Here is a 26,947-nt window from a genome sequence, read left to right as displayed (position 1 = left end):
ATGCTCTGTATTTTTTTCACCTGACATAATTATGCTCATGGCTGTAAAATGATGCGCCTTAGATATTAATTATAGTAAATAAGTATGTCTTTTTTTTTAAATATGCGTATGTCATTTTTTATGATTGAGCATCGTATTCACATATGTAAAAGTTATTATTTTTATGATTATTTTAAAAAAAATATCATATTTACTTATTATTTATATATAAGACACGTTACGTCAGATGTTTTATAATTAACAATACTAGTGTAGCGACGCGGTCACCGGTCGTGTTGATTTTGCCACGATCGAATTGTCGATTTTGCTTCAATCCAATGCACGCGCCATGTGTCGACCGTATCGTATTAGTAATCTGATACGGACTTGTTGCCTATATGACAATCGTTCAGATTATGTTCTATCGATTTAAGACAGAAAATATGCATAGCCATGTATAAATATACAATAAATTCCCTTCAGGTCGATTATCACAGTGATGTATTAAAGGTATTAATAAAAAATGTAACAATAGATTAAACACCAGCTAATGTCATCAAATAATTTCAAGTCATTACAAACTATACAAGCGAAATTAAATAGAATGCGGTGTTCAAAATTGCAAACATTTTCTAAATTGCCCACTGGAGCGTATGAACTAGCGAGGCAGCGTTGCGTGCCGCGTACCGCTGGGAGTTGGGCTTTAAAACTACAATGACTCACCGGTCATTGGAGGTAATGTGACCAGCCGTGCGAGTTCTGCACTGTTGAAATCTTCGAAAATCTAGAAGTGCCCATTGCTGTTTTAGGACCACAGAGTAAAGACACGTGTAGAGTGGACAAGAAACCTTAGTACTCCCATAACTTTCTGTACAAAGAGTATTTAACTAAAAGACTAAATATAAAACGATGTTATTTATCAATTATGCAACGTCATATAAAAGGACAAAAATACTTTGAATTTTTACCGATTTTTTTAGTTTCAACATTTGAAAGATTAAAACATAAAACCAACATTTGAAATAATTTTATATTTTTTATTGTTATCAGTGCGACAAAAAAATTATGACTGCATAATTAATTCGCATTAACAATATATAAATATTAACAAATAAATGTAACAAACAAATTAAGATTACAGCGCCTCCCATAATTAAAATGCTTGCTTGGTTTTACATTATAAAAGAATGTTTCCTTCAAATTTCAAATTTTATTTTTTATACTTTTAACTTTGCATTAATAGTCAGAATATTGACTTATATTAATTTCAATACGGATAATTGACAATAAAATCTAAATCCTCTCCAAATAATCCTAAAATAAACGAACTCAAATCAAGTTGAAATTATAGATAAGTAACGACAAATTAATCCCAAATAATACAAAGTGAAATAAAGTGGCGTGAGGAGTAACCCTTTGTAAAACCGATTAGATGAAATAACAACACGGTATAACTTCTTAATTATTGCAAAAGTATTTGTTATTCATTATGGTAAAAACAAATACGGAATTGTTCATTGATTATAGTAGTAATAATAATTAAACTACAATCATATAACGTAATATTAAATATATTTATTATTTGCATTAGTTAAATCCTTATAATTTTTATTCAATAAAAAGGAAAAAATTATAGAAAGAGATAAAATTTACAATTTTTATTTTAGTAGGTTATATTACTTAAGCGTTTCATTAATTTAAGTGTAATGCATAACGTCATAACTTAAAAGGAAGCTGAACCTTCTCTTTTTGTCGTCCCTGGCGTAGGAAATTCAATAATAATTGAACTTGTGCCCGGCAGACCGCATCCGGTGTCTTGGGGAAATTGCTTATTGATCTCGGCTCTTCTCTATGCGCTTTTAAGTGCGGATTTATTGTAATTAAAACCTGAATTGATTACAAATTTCTATTTGTAACATTTAATGGTAAATTCATAGCTTGACAGCAAAAGTATATAAATTTTACTACGAAAACAAAATTGCTTTAAATTGAATGCAAATTAAATTATTAATCACTTAAACACAGTTTTTATTAATATGTCATCATATAATCAAATATTTTATCTGGACAGTAACAGCCTGTTAATGCCCCACTGCTGGGCTAAGGCCTCCTCTCCCTTTTGAGGCGAAGGTTTGGAGTTAATTCCACCACGCTGCTCCAATGCGGGTTGGTAGAATACACATGTCTATCTGGACACTGTTTATCTGAACAGTTCGTCTTTAATCCACTTTTTTGTACACATTTAATCGTAGAACAATGAGCAAAAATATAAATAAGTTTTAATTAATTTAGCAATAAACATTTTTTACAATATTTATTGCAAAATAATGTAAACAAAAGAATAAATCAATCTAACAATCAAACCTGATATGTAAGCAAAGCAATCAATTTCGATATTTCAGCGAAAGCAAGTCGATACATCGAATTGATTGTAACTGTGATGTCGATTGTGGTAATAAGATGTTGACGTTATAATACGACCATTAAGAGCTTTGTTTACGGACCACACACGGGCAGACATCGAGACTATTGAAGCCATACGATTTGATTGCAGGATATCGTATTGATGTTGTTAATATCATATTTAGACAACTAACTTTGAATCCACCAAGGATTCGTGATTAGTTTATATTGTAATATAAATAAACACGTCTAGATACGAAACGTAAATATTTTGTTTCATTTGAATATCGTAAAACAATGTCGTATTTATAATTAGATTTAAATGGCTTGACCGGTGTAGATTAATTTAATAATTACTTAAGTATTTAGAAATCTTGAAAATATATATTTGTAAAATCAAATGTCGTACCCAATACAGGTTAATTAATTTAACTAATTGAAATGTCGATGATTAATTGAAATTATATGTATAATTATATTTAATTACTTGTAAAACAAGATATATATAATTTAATAAACGTAGGTGTAATTATATTAAAAGTAATGTCTTAATATAGCTATTTTGATGACTATGTATATATTGACGTACGAGTACATTAATAAAATCAATTTTACTTTCGTGTGCGGCGGCGTGAAAGATTCCGATTCCGTTAATACCTCTCACTTTAAGCAAACAGTCGTTTTCTATTATAAGCTCCCAGTTTATCGACTTATTGGTCTTAATCGAGAAAACGTTTGTTTGTTTGTTTAAGCCGATTTGTTGTGAAGTCCTTTAATAAATTATTTTTTACTAACAGCGAATTGAATGTAAAAATGCATATTTTATTATATTTATTATTTTAGTTAATAGAGGCAAAAGAACAAATAGGCAATTTGATTCTAAGTCACCTTTCGCCCGTAAAGATTGGCACTGCGTGGAGTACAAAACATTCACTAAACAGAAAATACGATTTTATATCTCTTGTACTGATAATTACACTGGGTCACGTTGCCTTTTCTATATTGGAAGAGTATTGCTATTTGACAGGTTTGATAGAAGAAACGATGTGAGTCCTATAGGTTTGCATTAAGTCACACAACCAAGTAAATTGTTAATTATAAATTTTAATTAATATCTTTATCATTGTTTTCTGTACTTTCAGCAAATATTGACTACTCTTTTGCAATACCATGTCTACATACTACAATTCATATGTTAACCAGACAGAACAAAGCAAAATGCATTAAATTGAACCCTCTCTGACTGGACATAATCAAATCCATCCAAGCTGAATTGATTTAAGGAAACCCTTTGCGAACTTTTATTCACTTCGCGCAGACTAGTGACAATTTCAAAAATACTATGAATATATGAAACGTACACACTCTATACGTCGATAGGTCATTTAGTGATATTATAAAAGATTAAATTTAAGTGTTACTTTAAAAATTTCATCAAAAAGCGTTCACAACAAAAAACTTTTACAGTATGCTCTATCGTTTATGAATTGGACGATAAAAAATTAAATATTGACGCACAACAGAACGCTCTCCATTTGATTACTTATGGAAAATTTATTCAAAATTTTGCAATCAATCCTTGAGTGTTGATAAAGTTTCAAAGCTTTTATCTTTCATTTTGTAATTGATACATAGGTTTATTTATATAGTTTTCCATTTACAACTTACGAACCATTCCAGCCAAGTAAGTGCCATTTAAATTAATAAACTGTCGGCACCTGTTAGTGTTTACAAATGGTCCGGACATACGTTTCCCGCCTTGGTTTCCCGACAGGGGCGCCGATTCACACCCCTATGATGAATTCACCTTTTATTTTGTCCCACTTGACTCGATTGAGAGTGATTTTTGAGCGTGAATGGGCTGCCAGTGTAATTTGCCACTGACAAGATGAAATCTGCATTGAAAGCAATAAAGGACTGGACGGAACTCAATCATGGTTGTTTTGTTGTTTATGTCAAACGAAAAAGTTTGTAGCAAATATTGTAGGACTTCAAAAACATGTACAGTTTGTTTTCTTTTGGGAATGGTTTAACTAGAAATGTTTTAGCTTACAGTTAGCCCAGCGGATATAATACATGAAACTTCAACAGTAGATCACAGTTTCGAACTTTAGATAGAACTTATAACTCTAAAAAGGTTCTATAACTCTATAACTATAACTATATATATATATATATATATATATATATATATATATATATATATATATATGGATAGATAGATAAATGTAAACTTATATATATTATTTATATCTATTTTATCTAGGATAGGATCCTAGATAAAATAGGATCATTCTAAACTTTCAAGGGTGAAAACTGTTAAGATTTTTGCGTAAAACGTTTACGAAAGATTGAGAATATTTAAAAATAAATGCTATTTTATGTTTTTTAAACACTGCTACAAATCTCTATACTGAAATTCATTTAAGTTTCAAAGGTAAAGTTTCTAATACCATAACGTAACTTTGTAGAATCTTAGAGGAACATTTGAGTATTGCCCCTCACGAATAGTTGTTAGACAATAAATTATTTAATAACCCTCGGCCTCGGTCCCAACCTGTGCACTTAATCAGGGAATATATTCGACGGAATCACCTCTTTAGAAACAATTAATTCGGCCTTGATTAAGACCGTTGCACTTGGAAGACATCTTGTGGTATCTGATGGAGACGGCTTCATACTTACGAGACATTTGATCTTTGCAGAATATATTTGCACACAGAATATACATATAACACGAAGTTGTAACATACAGCGGGATATATGAATTATTCTATTATACAAAGTATTCATATATATTTATGGATGACGGCATGATGCCTTACTATATAACCGTAGTGTATAGTTCCCTCGACTTTACAGATATATGTATATCTAATTTTAGTAAATAAACATTAATCGATTTTAGCGCAAGGGCCGTGCAATTTCTGAGGAATCTTACAAAAATATTTTACAGACTTGGAAAAAAAGTACTAATCTAAATTCACCGGAAGGGCTTAATGCAAGTTCATTTAGGATACTATCAGTCATCATTCACTACATAGGTACTTTATTTTTCATTTTTCTTATACAAATGTAGCCACTATTATTTAATAGATACACAAAATACACGAAAAAAAAAATTCTAAAATATTAAAATTAAATTTTTTACACATAACTTGGCAGCGTTCTTGAATTGTTCGCTCAGTTTTCTCGCTAATTGCGTAAACATAGGAAATAAAATATATCAAAAATATATCTTTTTGGCAATACTCTAGGTACGAATATTAACAAATTTTATGTTTCAACCGGAAAGGTACTAGTTGCGTCAATTAAATGGTGTAATAATAGACGACGCACACTACAACTTTATTTTAGTCCTTCAAGGGTTTAAGTTTCAAAGGCTTTTTCTGACCAATGTTGACCGGTATCAGGTTATTACCTCGGATTAATTCAAAGACAAAACGATTCTTGTTACATCCATATCCCTATACTAAAACTAATTGAATTGTTTAAACTTAAGGTCAGCAAGGTAGTGACTTCAATTAATCCATATAAGACTTGCTATCGTTGAGTTTTCTGTATATATTACCTACAGTTTTACCCTTAAAACATTTTAGTGTAATATTATGAAAATTTGGAAACTTAATAGATGAGATAAGACTTTCTTCTTTAAAATATATAATTGTATTTAATATTCTACTTATTTAACTTAAACAGCCTTTTTTAAATAATTATGTTAAGTGATATAAGTATAAGCGTACAGTTAATGTGTTTTTACTTTGATTTGTTTTTAATCGGAGTTAATTTATTGAGGGGTCCAAATTTTAATTTAACGATTGCTTGTCCGATTGTATGAAATAAATAAATATTATTTTCATTGAAAAATATACATTAATACCTATTTCAATCACGTGCGTTCGACATCTACAAACTTTTAATTTTCTCTCGAACAAAATGCGAGAAGGGGTGGCCCATTTGATGTCAGGGTCGGTGAAGTTCGATCGCTTTATTACAGTGTCCGGCTTTAAGTGGGTGAAAAGTTTCAACACCCTTTGATTTACTTGCCGTGCGGGGAATAGGTGTTCGATGGAATTAACTGAACTTGATAGAACTTAGCCCAATTCTAGACCTCCGTTTACATCACTTACAAAATCGTAATGTATATTTTAATATCAATAAAATACTGTCGACGAGAATTATTATTATTGCGGTAAGACTAACAATAGTTACCAAGGGAATAAATGGCAATACTAACCTCATATTGTACCCCTCAATTATTACTCTAATGCCTTAAAAGGACTACTTTAATCCCCTAATCGGAAGCCAAACTAACGTGGCGCCGTCCCGCATAGAAATATCTTAAATTGGCAACCCGGTCCGGCGGGCCGACCATAAAACATCTTAATGAGTACCGCCAGCAGCTGCGAAGCCCCATATTGCCGTTCTCATATCCATGCAAACTACCCACCGACTACGTCTTAGCGGGCTTACTTTCCTCCTCCATGTTTACAAGTCGACAACTAATTTGTTGCAATATGTGCATAGGACAACATTACGGCCGCTATCTCCTTAGTGCGTGTCTTGCATAAGTTTAACTCCTTCCTCACTACGACGTACCTCAACGTGACCCTCGAGCTTACCCCTACTATATTCAAATTTACTCCAAGCGACCATTTGGACACGGATTTGTTATAAGATTAAAGGAAGATTTCACTTGTGAAACAATATGGCAGACGATTTACATATTTCGTTTCCTTATTAGTTTCGGGATATTTGTTTTGGGGCCGCCGAATTTACATCCACTGACCGATTAAATGGCCCTTAGGCATCTTTAATGGGGGTGCCGCGTGGTCGTTGTTGGCCTTAGCAAATGTGTGCTTATGCGTAATTGAATATTTTATGAGCTAAAGCAAATTTAGTGCTGAAACTTTATTGATTTCTTGTCCCGTGTTGCTTTTTACGGTGAAATCTTCAGTTTGCTTTTTCAAAATGTTAAAAAAATGCTGAGGGCTCATTGAGCGGAGTCAACATTGACATTCATAACTCGCCATTCAATTCTCGCATGTGTTTATCGTTGGCATTTATCTGTTGACTGTTTTTATTTCGTGGTTGACATTTACCCTCTGTTTCAACAAACTCATCCTGTTCCCGACGAGTTTCTTTCATTCGCTATAGAAGTGCTCGCGCTGCATTACCCCTATTCAAGTCGAGATAGCTTCACTTAGTTTCCGCTTTTTCAGTGCGGACGGGTTAATTTCTGCATCTTTATTATTCGAGTGGCCAGTATATGGATAGTCTGTAGACTGTAGTCTAGTGAGTCTGGTAGCGCAGATTGTGTGGCGGAAAGCAAACTTGAATTGTTGGTCGCGTGGAGGTAATGAACGCACGGGTGGGACACGGTGCTGTTAGAGGCGTCTGGTACGAGCGAGAGGTACGCCGGGGGGCAGCGGGAGGTGTGGGAGGTGCGCCTCGCAGTGGAAAGGGAGGATGCAACGCGTCCTGTATGCACAGCGCCGCTTCCGCATTCGTTAATGCAAAAGCGAGCACAGACTTCAGGTGTACATTTTCAGCGCTTGTGTGCTTTATACTCGATGTTAAGGCGCGCGTCTTTGTAAGATGCTAAGCCTTAATTATTATTACATTTTATCTCGTTTATATTTTATAATACCCTTTGCTGGAATACACAATTCTGCGTACTATTTAATTACACTAAGCAAGAAGTTGAATCGTTCTAAAATAACACGAAGCATAATAATTCTCTTTTAGGGATTTAATTCAAAACTAATTATTTCTTTTAAGGAAATACCTGCTATCAAATATATAAAAATATAATGACGTAAAAATGTATATTGATACAAGAAACCTTGTCGAACATTTACTTTTTTAAAAAGATATGCTATTTGCATATAGTTTACAAATTTAAAAATCAATGATCAATATTTACCTTGCGATTTCTTAAGAAATTCCAACCGACCTCCGAATGAAAAAATATTGTTTGTGGTATGTATCTGCGTGAATGGTCACTTCAATATTCTTATTAGGTATATATATTTGTATATTAATTTCCATTCCACGTCTGAGAAGAATACACAGCTTAACAATTCATTATTAGAATCGTTCATTTCGAGTTCATTAAAATCGCATTAGGATTAATTTTTCTCGTCCCCATTTTAATTCGCAGTTTGCCAAGGGGATCACGCTGGCCGGCTGCAATCATCCACTGTCAATATTTGCCGAATCTTACCTGCATCTATATTATATGATATTATTGCATGGAAAAGCTGAAAAATATTATCTTTTTATTTATCTTTAACCGTCGAATAATTGATTTATTTTTGCTTTTTAATCGAACAAAAATTATAGTGATAAGTAGGTACTAGTCTTCTTTCAAATTTTAAATCAATGATGACAAAAGACTGAACCACGTTAATAAATAGGTAAGATCGTAAATGTATTTATATCATCGTATTTAAAAATAAGCGTTTTGTCATTTAAATTGATAAATAACAAATGAAATATTTCATTTTACAACTTGTAGAAAAATTATGAACCATATTTTCCAGTTAAAACATACTTTATTTCATAAATCAAATTAGATAATCTAAACTAATATATACTTAATTTCAATATTGATTTACAAGGCGCGCTAACTACTTACTTAATATTCAAAATCACAAAAGTCAAAAGTCAAAAATCTTTAGTTAATATACAAGCGTTACATTACTTATTGATTGTCATAAATCTACCACCAGTTCGGAACTACCTGAGAAGTACCTGAGTATATATATATATAAAACAGCCTTTAATTACACGCAATATAAAACAATATAATTGTGTTTTTTTATTTGAAATATCCTGGAGACTATCGTTTTATTACCAAGTGTGCATTATGTCTCATTTTTACATATTATTATTTTTATCTTTATGCACTATTTTTTCTATAAATAGATTTTTTATTTGATAGACATTTTTTTATTTTATAAAATATTATTCGACGACCAAATGATTTGATAATTATATAGGAAGGTAAACTTTTACCATTCGACACATTTGCTAAGTAGTATATTTGCAAATTGAGTGTTTGTAAAATAATAATAATAATCATTTATTGTGAAAAATATAGCCTTTCAAATAAAAGTAGAATTTTTAGTATCACTAAGTAAAAAATAAATAAAAAAATGCAATTATAATATTAAAACTAGGTCCATGGCTTTGTGCTAGGCTTATTATAATTGATACACCTAAATTTCTTACTACTCTATTCACTTCCAAACCAGGTGAAACCTTTATGTACTTAGGAAGTCAAAATTTGAAATAACATTTTATAAAAGTTTGCAGAATAAAAGAATTTGCCACCTGCATAGTTTCTGATACTTTTTTCGTTAATTGATGATATACGTCATGCATTTTTTATCAATAATTAGACAATACTTATTATTTAATTTATAATTATTATTATCGTTATAAGTTCATGGTTGAAGCGACACTAGATATGCATTTACGAGTATGTTACTATTAAACATGGTTCCTAAATTAAATGTCCAATATGTCATAAATAATGATTAAATGTTTTTTGTCGGCTATTACGATTAACGACTCAACGTCCAATTTCAGTTATATCGCGTCGACAGTATAATAAAAACGCGACATAAATATTCGATAATAAACGACTTATGTTTACACTTGATGGCAACTTTGTAAATAATTTAGATTTTCAGATAACAACTCGACTTCGCTGTGACATTTTGCTGTTGTTATAATTAAAATAATAATTGTTTTTTTTATCAGGAAATAAAAAGTTTCTAAATTATCTAATAATCATAATTTAATAGAGTTTATAATTATTTTATTTATTCATACCACCAATTGACTTAGAAAATATTTATAAAACGACATACAGAGATCTGTATGTAATACAGAAATAATTTATAGATGTAATATTTAATGTGATGTAAATAGTAATATGACAATAACACGACGTCGGCGACACGACACGACGTCTTGAAAATAAGTAGAAGAATACAGTCACCGTTCGTTCATCCAAATATTTATAGAGTTTTTTTCTTCAGTCTGTTCATTAGAAAAGAAGACTCAAAAACGTTTTAGTAATTTGCTTTAATAACAATGAACATACGGCCGACTCGATCACGATTCCGTATCGCTTGAATCATATGTAAATCGATATTTTTCTCAAATCGTTGCACTGAAGCCTCACGATATCATCATTTGCACGCGACATGGTCCCTGCCGACTAATATCTACGTTATTAATTCAGGCATATTAATAAAGGTGTCGAGTTACGACCACACTGGCGTCGCAGGAAGCATGGCCCGATGAGCCATTCCCTCGAAAATAATACATTTGATCCCGAAATTATTTTTACAACGAATCAAATACTCTTTTTACTAAACGATTAAATGCTTTCATTTGCGTATTTTAACAAAGATCGAATAATCCGTACGTAATGAGAAAATATGAAACAAAGGAATATATTTACTCTGACTGTATTTAATCAATTATTTTAGTATATATATATATATATATATATATATATATATATATATATATATATATATATATATATATACTAAAATAATATAGTACTGATACTTCCTGAGATTAGTTCGTACAAAAAACAAACAAATTGTTTTATATAATAAAAAATGTTAGTTTAAAAATCGTAACCATTAAATCAAGGCAATATTTTATTTCAAATTAGTAACGTAAAGCACAAATTATTATTTAAAAAATGTTTCTGAGACTTAACATAAATTAATTGTAATTTATAATATTTTTTTTTATTTGAAAAGTCCGAAATTGGCCTAGCGTACCGGTGCTAGAGCCCGGGGCCTGCAATATCGAGATTCCAACATTTCACGCTCCGTAAGTTTAACCGTATCGATACGGATATAATAACCAGTGGAATGGTAACTATAAAGAGAGATTGTATTTTTACTAACGTCGTAAGAAGTCGGAATGTCCGACCGGCCTTTGATCGGTTTGATAAAACAGCCTGCAATTTTCTTTATTTTTTTTTCATAAAATTTTTTAGCCTTTATTATAAGCATGAAATATAGAATGGAATGTAACGTTTAAAGATATGTTAGAAACTCATTGGCTTGCTACGCTGTCTGCTTTTGTACGTATGTATCCGCATCATTGGCCATGAAGATGGAGAGAAATTCATTTGACAAAACGACTCGAGCCAGACATAAATCCTGGTATGTGCTATCAAAACAATTAATCATACATCAACAAAGCCGTTTTTTCTATTAGTAATTAATTTAAGACTTATTAATGGAATACAGATTTAATTTTACGCGTGCAAATGAATTCACATGTCTGACATTAACTACCTTTAAAATGATAAATAATGACGGCTTCTATATTTTGAAATAACTGTAAAAACCGATATTTTTAAGTTATAAATCTATTTATCTTATCCTTATTGACATATAGCAGCTACTTTTTATCGTCATGTATTTTCAACATAAGTGAATATATCGCATAATGGGTGAAGGTCACTCTTCGCTCGTAACTCAAGAGTCCCCACTCATCCGGCTAGAACAATAATCCGAACAATTTTGAGGAAAATGTTTATCGCGGGAACCACTCGCCTCATAAATTCTGCCCAAATAAAACAGAGGAAATAGATAAAAAGCTAAAACTACTGTCATCGGGTAAAACGGGCCTGATCGTAGCCACATAATCTTGTATAACTGACTTTTTAGTATGACTTAGATACTAGTATTATTCCGTTACATATTATTCGTTATTTAATAGATATATTATTATTCAGTATTATTAAACCCTTAATCGGAACAAAAATTATTAAAATTAATATTATAATTAAGGAATGGAGTATTCATTTAAACGAATATTTTTTAGACTTGGAACTTAGTTGCCGCGGTCGAATTGTATAGTTTTCATTTTGTAATTACCATGAAGAAAATCTCAAATTATCTTATCGTAAAATAACAGCCTATGAATGTCCCACTGCTGGGCTAAAGGCCTCCTCTCACTTTTTGAGAAGAAGGTTTTGGAGCTTATTTCCAGCTCCACCACTATGCTCCAATGCGGGTTGGTGGTTCTTATCGAAACTTTTAATATTATTTTGTATCAAGTATATATTTTATCTTAAGGTTTTGAAGTTTTTGAAGTTACATAACATTACCCCATTATATTAGATTGAGCATTAAAAAAATCACATCGTCATCTCATTCGATTATGCCCCTTGAATCGAACATACGTCGTGATAACTGACGCATCTTATCTGCCAAACATTATTTCATACACATCTATCGGAAAGCCATTTCGACTGTGTCTGATTTTATTCTAGGCAATTTATTTTCAATAAAGAACTATAAAAAAGACTTATCTAAATGGCTCGGGCGCGACTGAGGGGGAGTGGCTGTCATAAATGTCGATTTTTATTTACTTTATGTCACAGTGGAAAAACTATTATAATTATGGCAAATATTAAATTTTAAATTAACAAATAAAAAATAAGTCAAATGATCTAGGAAGTCAACTCAACATAGATAGTAGTAACATAGTAAAATCATTCAAATAGTGTTTATAAAGGTTTAAAGATATAATAAAGATACAATACATGCGAATAATCAAGAAATACGACTCGAATGTAAAACGAAATCATCAACGTCATCTAATAGTGTTGCCAGTGTTTATTATTTATTTATCATCTAAATTGGTAAAAAAATGTCCAATATACAATTAATAAAGGACACATTGTAACATCAATTTAATAATGTTTCATTTTTAAGTGCTATTTAGGGGAATGGAATATAATTCGGATACACAAACCGACTCATTTACATGTTATTTGAGCAACCGACCCAAGGGGCCCGTATCAGCCATTTATGAGTTGAAAGTATTAAAGAAAAGAACCGGATACATATAAAGAGATAGATATAATAATAATAGGAAAAAGAAGCGTGCAAAGAAACTGCTCGCGGCGTATAAACCCCGCAGAAAGCGGTATTGTTCTGCGACTTTTAAAAACGGAACAAAATGAACGAGGGGAAAGGAAATCGGATGAAAATATGAAAAGAATACACGTTATACAAGTAAAAGTGAAATGGAACGTCGGAGATCGGTCTCAACCGCGGCGGTCCGCAAATATAATTTGCATAGTCAAGTAGCCAAACTTTTGTCTGCAACGGATGTTCGCAACCATATTCGTTCGTTGCTTTTTAACCACACTCTCATTCTGTATCGAGCCAGACTTTTTATTGCATATTTTCCCCTTTGAACGGATTCCTTCAATATTTCGTTGGTTCGTTTTTATTCATACGCTCGGTCGTCGAATTGTTTTACTTAGTATCGCGACCTCTGTTCGTCTGTTCGGTATGCGACCGTTAATGTTGTTTTGTACCGCATATCAAAAAGTTAATTTTTAATTTTCATTATCACCCCATCCAATTTTTTTATCATTACAAAAATAAAACTTTGAAAAAGAAAGTAATATTAGCCAAAAAAATCGTCTTTAAAGAAAGTAATAAATTCCAAATTCGCTGTTATAAAATGAATATTCTAAAAGAACTTTTTCAATTCGAACTTAAATCAGATAGCAACAAAGGATTAGAATTTCTTTCGAACCTCGAAGCGTCGAGAAGAATATAATCAATTGAAAAATTATTACGATTCATCTTTACTCGTGAACTCATCGATATAAAGCTACGAGCCGGATTATTTTCAAAGGGCGCCGCCGATCGATAGACAAATATTGACTTATAAAAACAATAGACGAGCGTCGCTCCCGCTTTATTGAGTACGATAAGACGTTTGATTGCTATCGGATTCTTTTGAATACCTTCCAGCTCCGAATAAATTATCTCAATAAATATACTATTTTCAATATACGCGGTAAAATGCTTCAGCTACTTGATAATTTACGCGTTATTTACAAATGAGATGAGATGAAAAGATCCAAAAATAAGCGTCATTGGAGTGAGAAATCGTTTTTCAGAGGTGTTGGTCTGTATCGCCGTTCGGACTCGACGGCCCGTTGAATTTTCCACTCACTGGACCTCTGGGGGCACAGTCACACCTTTGTATTAGCGTTAGCGTCACCTTTTATCCTAAATATGTGAAATTATGTCGTATGAAACTCCTTCTGCCTCATATGTTTTTGGTCAAAAATATAATATGTTGTAAATGAGAAATATTAATTAACATATTTTTACGGTAACAAAATAAAAACTAATTCTAATATAACAAAGTATCTTCTTAGAAAAAATATATTTACTAGCTACAGAAGGACATTATACATATGACAGTTTTAGTTCACGATCATTTTTATATGAAATCGAAATCGTCTTATAAATTGAGTCAAGATTGACTTACTCTTTTCGCTTTAAATCACATTTATCGTTTTATTAATCAAATTATTTTATCATTTCATTGTGGAACAAGGTTGAAATATTAGTAGACTGACTACACTTACTTGGTTTAACTTTTTAAGGCTTATAAGATGTATTATAAGTAAAAATATATAAATTTACATACAAACAATATTGTAAAAGTAGCTTATGATTAATAACTCTATCTTAAAACGTCAATTTTAAACAAAATAGGTAACTTGAACAAATCAAGAAGCACTGGCTGATCCATTGGATACTAATTATTGTTTATTTTTACAATTTCCATAAAGGCAAGTCTCAAATCGTATTAAGAAATGTAGAGGAACAAAAACGACGCGTTATTACGAGCCGTGTCGGAGGTTGTATGACAAATGATGCGTAGGAGTCGCTCGCTGGTGAACCCCGAACCTTCATTAGCAACAACATTAATTACTAGCGAATATTTAATGAGAAAACGACTTGTTTTATTTTTAGACAACTTTAATTTGTACTAGACAATATTATATAATTATCTAAGTTCAAGTTACTATCAAATATTTAAAATAAATATATTATTACATTTTCAATTTTGGTTTGATTTCACTAAATTATGTAATACTCGTAAACAGTATGTAGCTGTTCAACCGTTTGACGATGGAACGTCTGAACAAAAAAGTCTAGCTTTTTAGTCTAGTTTGTATCTTTTCTTTAGTTATTTAATAAATAAGTGATAGCACTGTAAAGACAAAGAATGTATAATTTCTGGCGAATTATGGCGATTCTTAAACAATTATAAACTATCACTTTGCTAAGATAAACCTCCAAAAATCATCGTTAAAAATAAATGCACGCCTATTGAAGAATAATGAGCAGAACTCAGATGTTAGAACTATTATTGCAGCTATTTGGATTACTCTGTGCAAGTGATAAATATGGATTCCTAGGTGCCCCAAGTCCGGAACTAGTATTTCGACGCTTTATGAAAAAAGCGGTTAAATTTTCAATATACCGTTTCAATAGTCGTTCCCAATTGTCAAGATAAACATCTAGAACTGTCATCTCCAAATATAAACAGTTGTGTAAACCTTCAACATTTATTTATTTTTAGTATTTAAAAATCTATCACGTGTTGACATTGCAATATTTTTTCAGTCATGTACCAGAAGAGACTCAAGAAAGAGAGAAAGCAGAGGCAACAAATTCAAGATCAGTTAGAATCAGAGCTGAAGAGACGACAGAAGATTGAAGAAGCGCTGAAACAGTCTGGAGCGCCTTCTGAAATACTTAGAATAGTTACAGGTAAGAAAATGTATAAAATTAAAAAAAAATCTATTGACAAACAAAATCAAAATGCGCCAAAAATATTACATACTGTCCACATTCGCTTGGCAATTTATGCACTTAATACGTTATTACTTAAATATTCAATAAAAACATGCCAATAATAAGTCAAAATTGTATTTTATAATTTCTGATATATGTGCTTGTAAATGTTTTGTAAATAAAATAGAACAACCGTTTGCAGTCAGGAAGTACAACAAATCCCTATATTACCTGAGTGCCTCTGACATGTTAACTTAACTTCTGTCAAACTATCTGTATATCAGTTAAAACTCGACATTTTCACAGTAATGAAACGTTATGAGGTGAAGTTATTGTAATACGAATTTCAACTGTATGTAACAAAGAATAAAACTATGTTTCGTTTAAAGAATAACATAACTTGTATTACAATTGATTGCAAGTGTGTATGGAGTGCGTGACGTAAGTGGGGTGGTAAACGTTAGTGAAGGCTTGTACTAATCTCCGTGTCAGGAAATCGTTTTGCAGGCCATTTGAAATGAGGGTTCGGAGCTAAAGTAACACGCATTTGAGTTAAATTTCTTGTATAATCACTGTTTGCCACTTATATTTATTAACAAACCATTAAAGTAGTACAAATACATTTAAAAGTCTGGGTATTTACAGTCCATTATTATTAAAATACCAGCAATTAGACCCCAATGATATCATTCGCGGAATTTTTTATTGAAATTTCTAAATCTGTTGCTTCAAATAATCTGAACCTATCAATGTTTCTGTAGAAAACCTTACACCCGTAACGCAAGAGAATCGAGAACGTGAGAATGGTACCGAGAGCAAGCCACCGAGCACAGAACCACCCACCTCATCGCCGCCGTTCCAGCGGGACCCGCCACGCACGCCCGACAAACCGCAGTGGAATTACCCGCCACCGCCCGTCGACATCATGAGCGGAGGAGCTGCCTTTTGGCAGAATTACTCTGGTAAGCATTTACATAAACATGAATTACCTCTCTATGTATCATTCGATAATATAAAGGAACTTACCAAGTGCTTGACAAATCACTATGGTATCCTAAATTTAGATATCGCAGGCTAAAGAATGCAAACATAGTAATACGAAAACGGTATTATCATATAAATCGCGTTCGATCCGTTAGTATTATCGTTAAAACATCTCACTTTTCATGTTCTTGAAATACCAATTAAATTCCACTAAAATAAATATGAATGAAACTACATAAAAAGTAAAATGGGCGTTTGTTTTGGTTGTGGTATGTGGTTGAAAACACGTTCTCGTAGTCGTAAAAAATGTTTTACTTTTTTAACATAAGCCATAATCATTTAATTGAGGCTAAATAATAAATTTATATTCTATTTACAAATTAAATTTATTAATTTAACATTTTGTAACTTTCAAAATATCTCTTGTATAAAAATAAACATTTATGTTATTTAAACATTTTATAATTACTTGGACTACACAAAGTACATCAAAACAATTATAGAGCGTTTACAGCGTCACAAATTTATCAAGTCCAAAAATGATTATATGAAAAATATGATCGTATAATTGGATTTCATTACAATAATGTCATTTAGACAAATCCTTTCAAGTGAGTTACATTACGAAATTAAACTCTCCAGCAAATATAATAGCCGCTTTGTATTAAAATTAAAATTGTGCCTCTATATGTACATATAGATATTGATTGAAATGGAAAAAAATTCAACATGCGATGTTTGAACTCATCATATTACATACCATTGCGAATTGAGAATGTCAAGTATTCAAAAGCAGAAAACGATACACGCATTCTTATTTTTATTGAATTTGTATTAGGGAGAGCACCTCCCAATTATTTTTTATCGAAATAATAATATTTAGTTATTATAGACAAAAAAACATTTATTTATTTAGTAAAATATGATGTTAAGCACTATTAATCAATGTAAATAAGTATTACGTAATTAGCGTGAAAACAAACGAAGTGATTGTTATTCAGTATTTAATTATCTTTAAATTAAATATGACCTAATAAACACGATATATTATGCCCGTATAAGATATATATATAATTCGAAAAAAGCGTAAAGCGAAAGACAAATACAACAAGTTAAAAGTATTAAAATATGATACAGACATACATGCATTTGTAGACAAAATTGCCAGTGGCAACGCATAACAAGAAGAGTATGTTTAGCTCACATGTTAGTAGATTTTTTCATTCATATCCTCTTTGTGGAAAGCCCAGAAATTTCATTAAAAATGCACCGGCCGCTGTGGACTTTCAAATACTATTGTGTGCAGCCACACCCTCACACAGCGAGTGATGGATATGAAAACTAGCATCGTTCTTTTGTGTTTCATATTGTTGACTCATAACATTTTATTTTAATTTATTTTTGTCTTACTATACGATATCTAAAATATTTTGTTGTAAATTAATAACATAAAAGATTAGTAAGATTATATAAAATGCAGATTATATTTACACATAAATAATTATTCGTAAAAAACGAAACAAATTTCTATTATAAAATAATTACATCAATAATTCCATGGAATATTTTTTTTTCGTAGAAATTTATCATGCGAAATTAGACGTATCGCATATCGTAAAATATCACATTAACTAGTGGAACATTGATACGCTTCACGTTTCCTGTTTTCCCGACAAGTGCCCCGCCAACAGGCTTTGCTTTCAAGTAGAAATTGCAACTAATTTAACTGTTGCCCTTCTCAAGTATCTAACGCACGCGAACACGCGAGTGCAGAGCCTACAAATGGAATATTACTTTACTAATTTAATTGTGTTATTTAGAAATGTTGTAAATTTTATTAGATATATAAAATAAAGTACGATTTGCACATCTCATATTGCACTCATAACTCGATGAGACGGCACGACTAGAAAAAGTTCAGACAAAGAACTAGATTTACATGCTTTCTGATGCACGTAAGTGTATACACTGACTCCTGCTTTGGTGTTTTAGAAAATTACTTGAAAGAAATCTCAATACATATCAGTCAAGCCTTTCTTTAATTAAAAACAAAACTCTTTATAATACCAATATTATAAAGAGTTTAATATTGCAAAACAATATTAAACTCTTTATAATATTGGTATGATAAAAATAAATTAAGAAACATATATTAAACTAACTCTAAAGAAATATATTTTTTAAAAGGCAATAGAAAGTATAAATAAAAATAAAACTTTGCCCTTTTATCATCTTTCTTCATTGCCGCCGGTAAAAGAAAAAAACATATTTTATTATTCGTAAATTAGAAAACTTTTTCTACATTTTCCTTCAACGAAACGGGGGATAAATCAAAAGTTTAAAGATACATAAAAATACAAAAAATGTATTCAAAGTACAAAATTTTCTGAAATTAATTTTAGTTGAAATTAAATTACAGCGGAAACGTACATATCACACATAATAACATTTTTATTGAAAACAATTAATGACTTCGATAGATGGTGAAAAGTATTGACTATGAGAATAAATCCATCAAACGTTCTTTATAACAGTCGATAGCTAAAATCTATAATTTTTTGACGTATACGACCAGTACGAAAGGGTAAGATAATTTAAAAAAATAAGCCTGACCTAATATCAGTAAAAATAAATAACTTAATATTTTTTTTATCGCACGTGAAAAAAAATGTCTTATTGAAGAAATCGATCTCGCAAACATTAAAATATATAAAAGTTTTCGATTTCGGTAGGTGGTTAGGGTTAGGGGAGAATCTCAATGCGAAAAAATGTATTTGACTACTTAACTACATAACCTTGTTATTAACAAACAGACATATATAATGCTTTTTCATTTGCATGTCAATAAATAAACAATGTAAATTAAATTATTTTTTTATATAAATAAATATCGGTACATTTTTCATAAAGGGCGTAGAAACGGAAATGAACCAACTGATGTTAAGTAATATAAAGTTGAAAAATTAATAAAGAGGAAACTTCTCCGGCTACTTTATAGGTACGCTTGTAAAATGAATGGAAATAAAATTGTACAGCACAGGTGCGCCCGAAACCTTTGACGATATTAACTTTTGTACGCTTCAACAAAATATTAACGTGTACAAGAAATAAATACTGTTATAATCTTATCTCCTTAAATTCATAAAAATGAACTATAAAAGAAATAAAACTATTACTTTTACCCAATCAACCGACCCGATCATAGAACTATTATAATGACGAATCACAAAGACTTGTTTATTTTTTTAAAGTTAAATTGAAAATGAACTCAATTGTGTCACGAAGAAATTGAATCCTTGGAAAAAATAGAAAGAGTACTTCTAATAGGAAATCAATCAATGTAATTAGTCACGCTTCAAAATGTTAGCAGCAGTATCACCCGTCCTCAGCTTGTCAAGAAAACGTTAAACTACCCACTATTCGGCTCATGCGTAAGCGTTTAGCGGGTCTAATCATATAAGCACTCATATACTCCTCTATACTACTGCCTTCATTCATGAAAGCTAACCCTTTTGTCACAACCTTCTCAAATTCAGCAAAGAATCAATAAAAAAAGAGTTTAATTATTTTAAATTCGAGGTCTCGTCGTACAAAGGCATCGGTTGCTATGCAGGATAAAATATCACTTTTAATTATATTTTTCAGAGGTATAAATTACAAAAAAAAAAACAAAAGTTTATAATACTACGCAGAAAATAGACTACGGGTGAAAGACATCTTTAAATCTGAACAATACAAGTTTTTGTTTGACCAAAATTCGAGAAACAATTTGTCTTTAAAGAGTGAATATCGTCCGTCTAATTTCTTGCTCTATCTTCTATTTAATTACAAAATCGATTCGTTTCTCTTTGAACTAATCGTTGACTTGATCAATTTAAAAGTTTTTCAGATTTGCTTTTATAGGGCAATGTAACCTAAGGAATGTCTTTGTAACAACCAACTCAATAGCTATCGACTCTTTTTTTTAATTTACGTTAAAAATATTTTCCATAATTATCATCAATATCATTTAAGGATAAAACAAGATAGTGCTTATAATAATTGAGAAATAATATATAATAATAATATTTAATAAGAGTTTAATTCGAAGAATTGCTTGAAGAAACGAAGTCTTACATGAAAGGCTAACTTTTTATTTAACTCAAGCACTCAAGCGTAACAGTTATTTCAAAGAACAAATAGATTATAGCACTCAAAGGAACCGGCAATTCTGTTTTAGGAGCGGCAAATGCAAAAATATTACGTATTCAAACAGACCTAATGGGACATTTAGGGGTGGCAGCGAAGTGAAACGGCAAAGGCCGAAGCTTTTAAGTGTATAATATTTAATTGTGACGCCCTAGGCGTATAATCTCACCCGGGATAATAGGTTTCTGTTTCGGGACAACCCTCAATGAGCGACACTTGCGAGTGTGATGCCCTGGAGCCAGTCGCCGTTGAGACAAATCGGATTATAATTGAGTTTTTTTAATGACAAACGAAACACAAATTGTGTCATTTGATCAACCACTATTTGTTTTACGAAGCTTAAAAAAAAATTGCAAGTTTTTAAATCATTTTCTTATAATATATTTATTGTATATACAATAGAGTTTCTTGATTATGAAATTTTATATGAATTTAAAAAAATATCTTCAACCAAATAAATTTAATAAACAACGAATATAGTATAGTAATTGCCTTCATGAATGATTCATATAAATAATTCACTATTATTTTAAGCATAAATTATAAACGAATATCTCTTACAGAAATTGAATTCCAGTTGAGAAAATGTTCCCTGAGAGTAAGCAAAAAACGTGATTCCGTTTATATCTTTTATATCTCGTAAATTGCAGGAGGCGGCAAGCGTTGCATGAAATTGAATAAGCATATTTCGTAAAACGTAGACGTTTTCGGAGACAATTGCCTTACCTCACCTACTCTTGCCTCTTCACGAACTTTGTCAATTTTCCCAAAACCTTATTAGAAAATATTCGTCTCATAAAATGTTTCCTTTTTAAATTTTTCTTTTCACTTGTTTATGTCAGGTTATGAGATTATCATTTATATTAAAAATATCGTATTCCTTAATTTGTACCTTTATTCTCTTACAATAAATCAAAAATTATTCTTATCGATAAAATCGTATTATTCAAATAAAAATTTAAAATATATATATCAACCTAAGCTTTATGCTTGAGTGTATCTTTAATAGCAAAACTATATTTATTCATTTGGATCAAAATTATGGTAATATTTTTATTAAATTACTAATTTTTCTTTATTGATTAAAAAAGTACTAAAAACCTCTGTCAATATTAAGAAACAATATACTTTTACCACTCATATTTATATTTTAAAGATGATCGTAAGACCATTTAATTCCATCCTTCAGCAATCATAAAATATTTATATATTTACACTAAAATAACGTGTTAGTTCCGCTAACAGTTATTTGTATGTATGTATATTATATATGAAAACAAATGAAATTGTTTTTATTTATTCAGATACATTAAACTCGTATTTATAGCTTTATCACAAAACATAGGCAACCACGACTTCGTAGGTGATACGTTTTTACGAAATGCAATATTTAATATTAAATCATGAAGTTCCATATAGACGTCGAGTGCGTTTGATGTCAGCCATTGCGATACTAATGACATTTTCCGGAGCGACACATTCATCTTTTAGCGCAAACCTTTAATATTACCAAATAAAATTCGATTTAATGACAATTTATCTTTTATATCCAAGCAAAAGTATACTTAATTAGTAGTTTAGTTTGTGTTAATTTATATTTACATACTTTATTAACAATGCTATGTTATTATTTATCTACAATTAATATCTTCAATATTTTTACGTGTAATATACGATACGATCCATAACATTAATTTTCTTGCCAACAGAATCCTTGGCGCAAGAGTTGGAGATGGAGCGCAAGTCCCGCCAACAGGCCATGGAACGTGACGTGAAGAGCCCTCTTTCCGACCGTGCCAGCTACTACAAGAATTCAGTTCTGTTTAGCTCCGCCACTTAGCTGGCAAGCGCCGGGGCGAACGACTTCCCCGACCAATACGAAAGCAGCGACGAAACGAGAAAACCCATCATAAGCGTCAAACCTGAATTCAGAGAAAATAAGATGCAAGATCAAGACCCAAAGATATCTCATCATTGAAATGTAAATGCATCGTACATTTGTGAAGGGCTTCTCGAGTCTTATTCCGAAACGACACGCTCGTTTGTGTAAATTAAAGTATTGAACTATAATTACTAGCGTTAACATTTTTTGTGTATCTGATCTCGATAAAGTTCTTTTACTTTGAGATTAAACTGTAAATACTGTTATTAAATACGAAATAAGCACGTAGATTTCGTGACGTAAGGCGAAGTCGCAGAAACTTTTCTTCCATAGTGAAATTTGTAAATATTTCTTTATATTTAGGTTAAGCCTAACGGTTTTATCGACGATACACATAACTTATACGTCAACATTTAATCTTTTACAAAATGTACCTTTAAACTTATTGTTAAATGCCATATTTATACATTAAGTATCTTGATTTACAATTTATACATTTAAATAAGCAACAGCTTCAGCCTCAGCTTACTTATTATTTGTAACCTCAATAATACTAACAACAAAGCAAGCAAACAATTATTAAATTGATCACTAAAACGGTTGGAATTGACCTAAGACTGCTTTTGAAAAATTTTCCAAACATTTATATACGATTTCAGATTTCTCACTAGCTATCTAATTTAAAAAAAATAATAAGTTCGTCAAATAAACTGCACAACAATCGAATGTAAAACAATCCAAGTGTGTCTAAGTATTCATAGAACATTGCGTACAATTTTTCATGTTAATATGTGATCTTCAACATTAAATAACTTGTTCATTTAGTGCAATGATTAGGTTTAACTGATACTAGAATATTTAAAAAGATAGAAATGTATAATAGCATTGTTAAGTTAGCGATTTTGAAGGTTCATTATACAAATAAAAATATGACTGAATACCCACAAAGAATTCTGGCGTACAATATAAAGTAAGAGTTTCGTTAAAGTTTCCTACTTTAAACATTGTAATATAATCTCAGCGTCTCATATACATATATGATCCGGTGTACGTGGGTAGCTATTGTATTAAGTGCAGTAGGTTTAACGTTATAGATAAAGTATAAATTATAGCGTTATTTATATCGATGCTTAGTTTACGAAATGACTTTAAATGTCTAAAATAGTTTAAATAAGATTTAGACATTGTATCGAGCGTTTGATTGGCGCTTGGCTATAAGGGCGACGTCACTAATTAAAATACATTCAAATGTTTACCTTTGTAAAAACCATGTAAGACGATAGTCAAGCGCCGACACTAAATAAGGCTTGAGACGATTAATTTCATACTTATTATCTGTAATGGATAATGCGACGTAATAAATAAAACTTAGCTGTTACTATAAATGTTTAGACGAATGCGCGTGTGTGGTTGTATGCAGGGCGTGAATGTGGTAACTTCATATCAGTTCTTTCATTTTTATAATAAAATGTAAGAGAGTTTCACTGTTCAAAGTTAATTGTAAAGTTCTGGTAAACTAGTACCGTTAGCGTAGGTTTCTTTTGTCAATTAGATGTCGAGGCTTATCAGTGTACACGTTAATATCTTGGTTATTGCGTTCATAAAGCGAGTTATTATTTATTATTTTTATTATAATTATTATTAATTTACTTAAAATTGTGTGTGTGCCTTGTATCGTAGAGGAAAATATCAAGATTAAAAATGAAAATTATCATCTGGTGTTTTAAATTTTTCAACATTACTTCCCATCCTGACGATATTAACGTACTATGAATGGAGAAATAAGTACAATGACTATGTTAATTAAAGGTTAAATAATTCCTTCAGGCAGAAAGTCTGCTTTTGGTTGAAAAGCACTTTTTTGGTGAATAAAGATTTTTAAGTAAAATAAAATATTTAACGATGTGATCATTCGTTTGCACCTATTGCTTTTATATCTAGTGTAGATTCTGGAGGAAAAGGATTTGGCAGACTTGCGCCAATCCGCCTGCAAGGTCTTTAGATGATTTGTCTGGTTTACTGGTTACCAGGTGGCTCTCTTTTACTTTCCCAGAACAACATGGCTTACTTGTAATTTACTTAATGTCACATCAACATTTTTAATTCCTTGATTGATTTTATATTAAGATTATTTTTAACGTCATTTTACAAAAACATTAAGTGTAGATAACTAAAAATGTGTTAACATTTACTTCAATCATTTACAACAGTAATTTTTTTTTTAAATATTTGTCTTTGTTGAACGACCTCTTACTCTTTTTATAAATTATGCTATTAAATCTAATATATAATTGACTTGGACTCGTTTATAGAACTTTAATAAATTGTTTTGTATTATAACTAAAGTAAAAAAAATCTATAATACCAACTGAGCAATTAATTTAACAAAAGTAAGTTTGAAACAACGTTTGAAAAATGTGATAACTTATCTTTTTATTTTTACTATTATATAATAATTATTAAAATTATAAATATAATTGATTAAAACATCGTATAATTATTGCATACATATAAGAGAAACCCTTTATTTAAAGTAAATTTTTTTTTAGAATCTGTAGAAAAATCCCTCGAACAAATAACATAATTTCTTTGTCTTATGACAATCGCTTGAAACGTTGAAGTAATGAAAAACAAAAGTAAGTTTGGATTCAACTCAAATCAGTCGCTTTTTCCATTGGTCACGTCTGCTTAAACCTCCTAAAAAATGGATTATTGCCAGCCAATGGGCATTCACTTTATTTTATATTGGCAAATAATTTAAATGTCTCATATGTCCGATTAAGAACAGTACATCTCAAAATAAGTTTAAGGCACAATGCAAGCAATGGCGTCTATCTATGCAAAAGACGTAATGTGTCTGGACAAATGTGTGTAACTAAACTTCAATATTTAATTGTTATTTTGATTGTAATTTATTAAAACATATATCTCTATTTGTTTAAACATTTTAAATATTATTATTTTATTTTCATTTTTTATTCAATATGAAATATTTTCCTTTTTCTAGAATTGAACAAAAAATAAATAAAAAAACCTCACTGTTTTAGTAATGCTTGCACGTTTTTATTTTTTATTTTAGCCTATTAGGCTTGTTATAAAATTGTATTAACTTTTATTATTTAAGTAATTTTATCTTCTTTTACCTTTTACTGCACTGAATGTAGCGTCTGTGTTGACAGCATATGTACAAGGCGTAGACTGAAAAGCAGCCTAGCTGAGACAACGAACGACCTTTTCACCAAATTATGAAATATGATATTGTTAACTCTTTTTTTATGGTTTTGTACCTTAATTTTTTTTGTCTTTGTTTCTTTTTGGTGAATAAAGTTATTTATTATTATTATGTATTATTAAAATAAGCTGTTTTGAATTATTAAAACATATGCGAACAAAGAAGAGTTCTGCAAATTAAAATTTATTACATTATATGCCTCATGTTTATAGTTCGGAGACCTACTATTATTTTATAGTATATTGTATTCATTATTATTTTTTACAAATTTTATAACACAATCAGATTCGAGACAGGCGTTCTTCCCGTTTTATGCTATATGTTACGGTAAGCTCCTTGTCTATTGACAAGCTTATACTTTAATTCATATGTAGTGTGTATGGTGGGTTTTTTTTAAATTAACTTGCAAGGTGTCTCCCACCTTGCAAGTTAATTTTAAACCAGTTCCAACTAGACGAATAAGCTACAAAATTTTGCAAAATCTCATGATCCCAGTTACAATAACATTTTCAATATGATAGATATATTATACTAAATTTTATTTGTATTAGACTTTTGGTTAAATAAAATTGGAGAGCTTCGCACACACTGGTGCTGTTGATAACACGATAT

The 26,947-nt window shown here is 30.7% G+C and overlaps 1 protein-coding gene across 6 annotated transcripts in view; it reads left to right on the top strand.

Moving 5' to 3' along the window:
- LOC126771249 (dachshund homolog 2) overlaps window positions 1-24,817 on the top strand; it is a 133,508-nt gene extending 108,691 nt beyond the window's left edge. For all 6 annotated transcript variants that reach the window (XM_050491036.1, XM_050491037.1, XM_050491035.1 and 3 more), the window contains 3 exons: window positions 15,879-16,025; window positions 16,811-17,011; window positions 22,931-24,817. In XM_050491036.1, coding sequence (XP_050346993.1) covers window positions 15,879-16,025; window positions 16,811-17,011; window positions 22,931-23,061 — 479 coding nt within the window. In that variant the 3' untranslated portion in view covers window positions 23,062-24,817. The remainder of the gene's footprint in view (window positions 1-15,878; window positions 16,026-16,810; window positions 17,012-22,930) is intronic.
- Window positions 24,818-26,947: the final 2,130 nt, after the last annotated feature.

This window comes from Nymphalis io, chromosome 10 (assembly GCF_905147045.1).
Source record: "Nymphalis io chromosome 10, ilAglIoxx1.1, whole genome shotgun sequence".
Lineage (NCBI taxonomy): Eukaryota > Metazoa > Arthropoda > Insecta > Lepidoptera > Nymphalidae > Nymphalis > Nymphalis io.
Note: the sequence above shows the minus strand (reverse complement) of the source record. Positions and strands in the feature narration are given on the sequence as shown.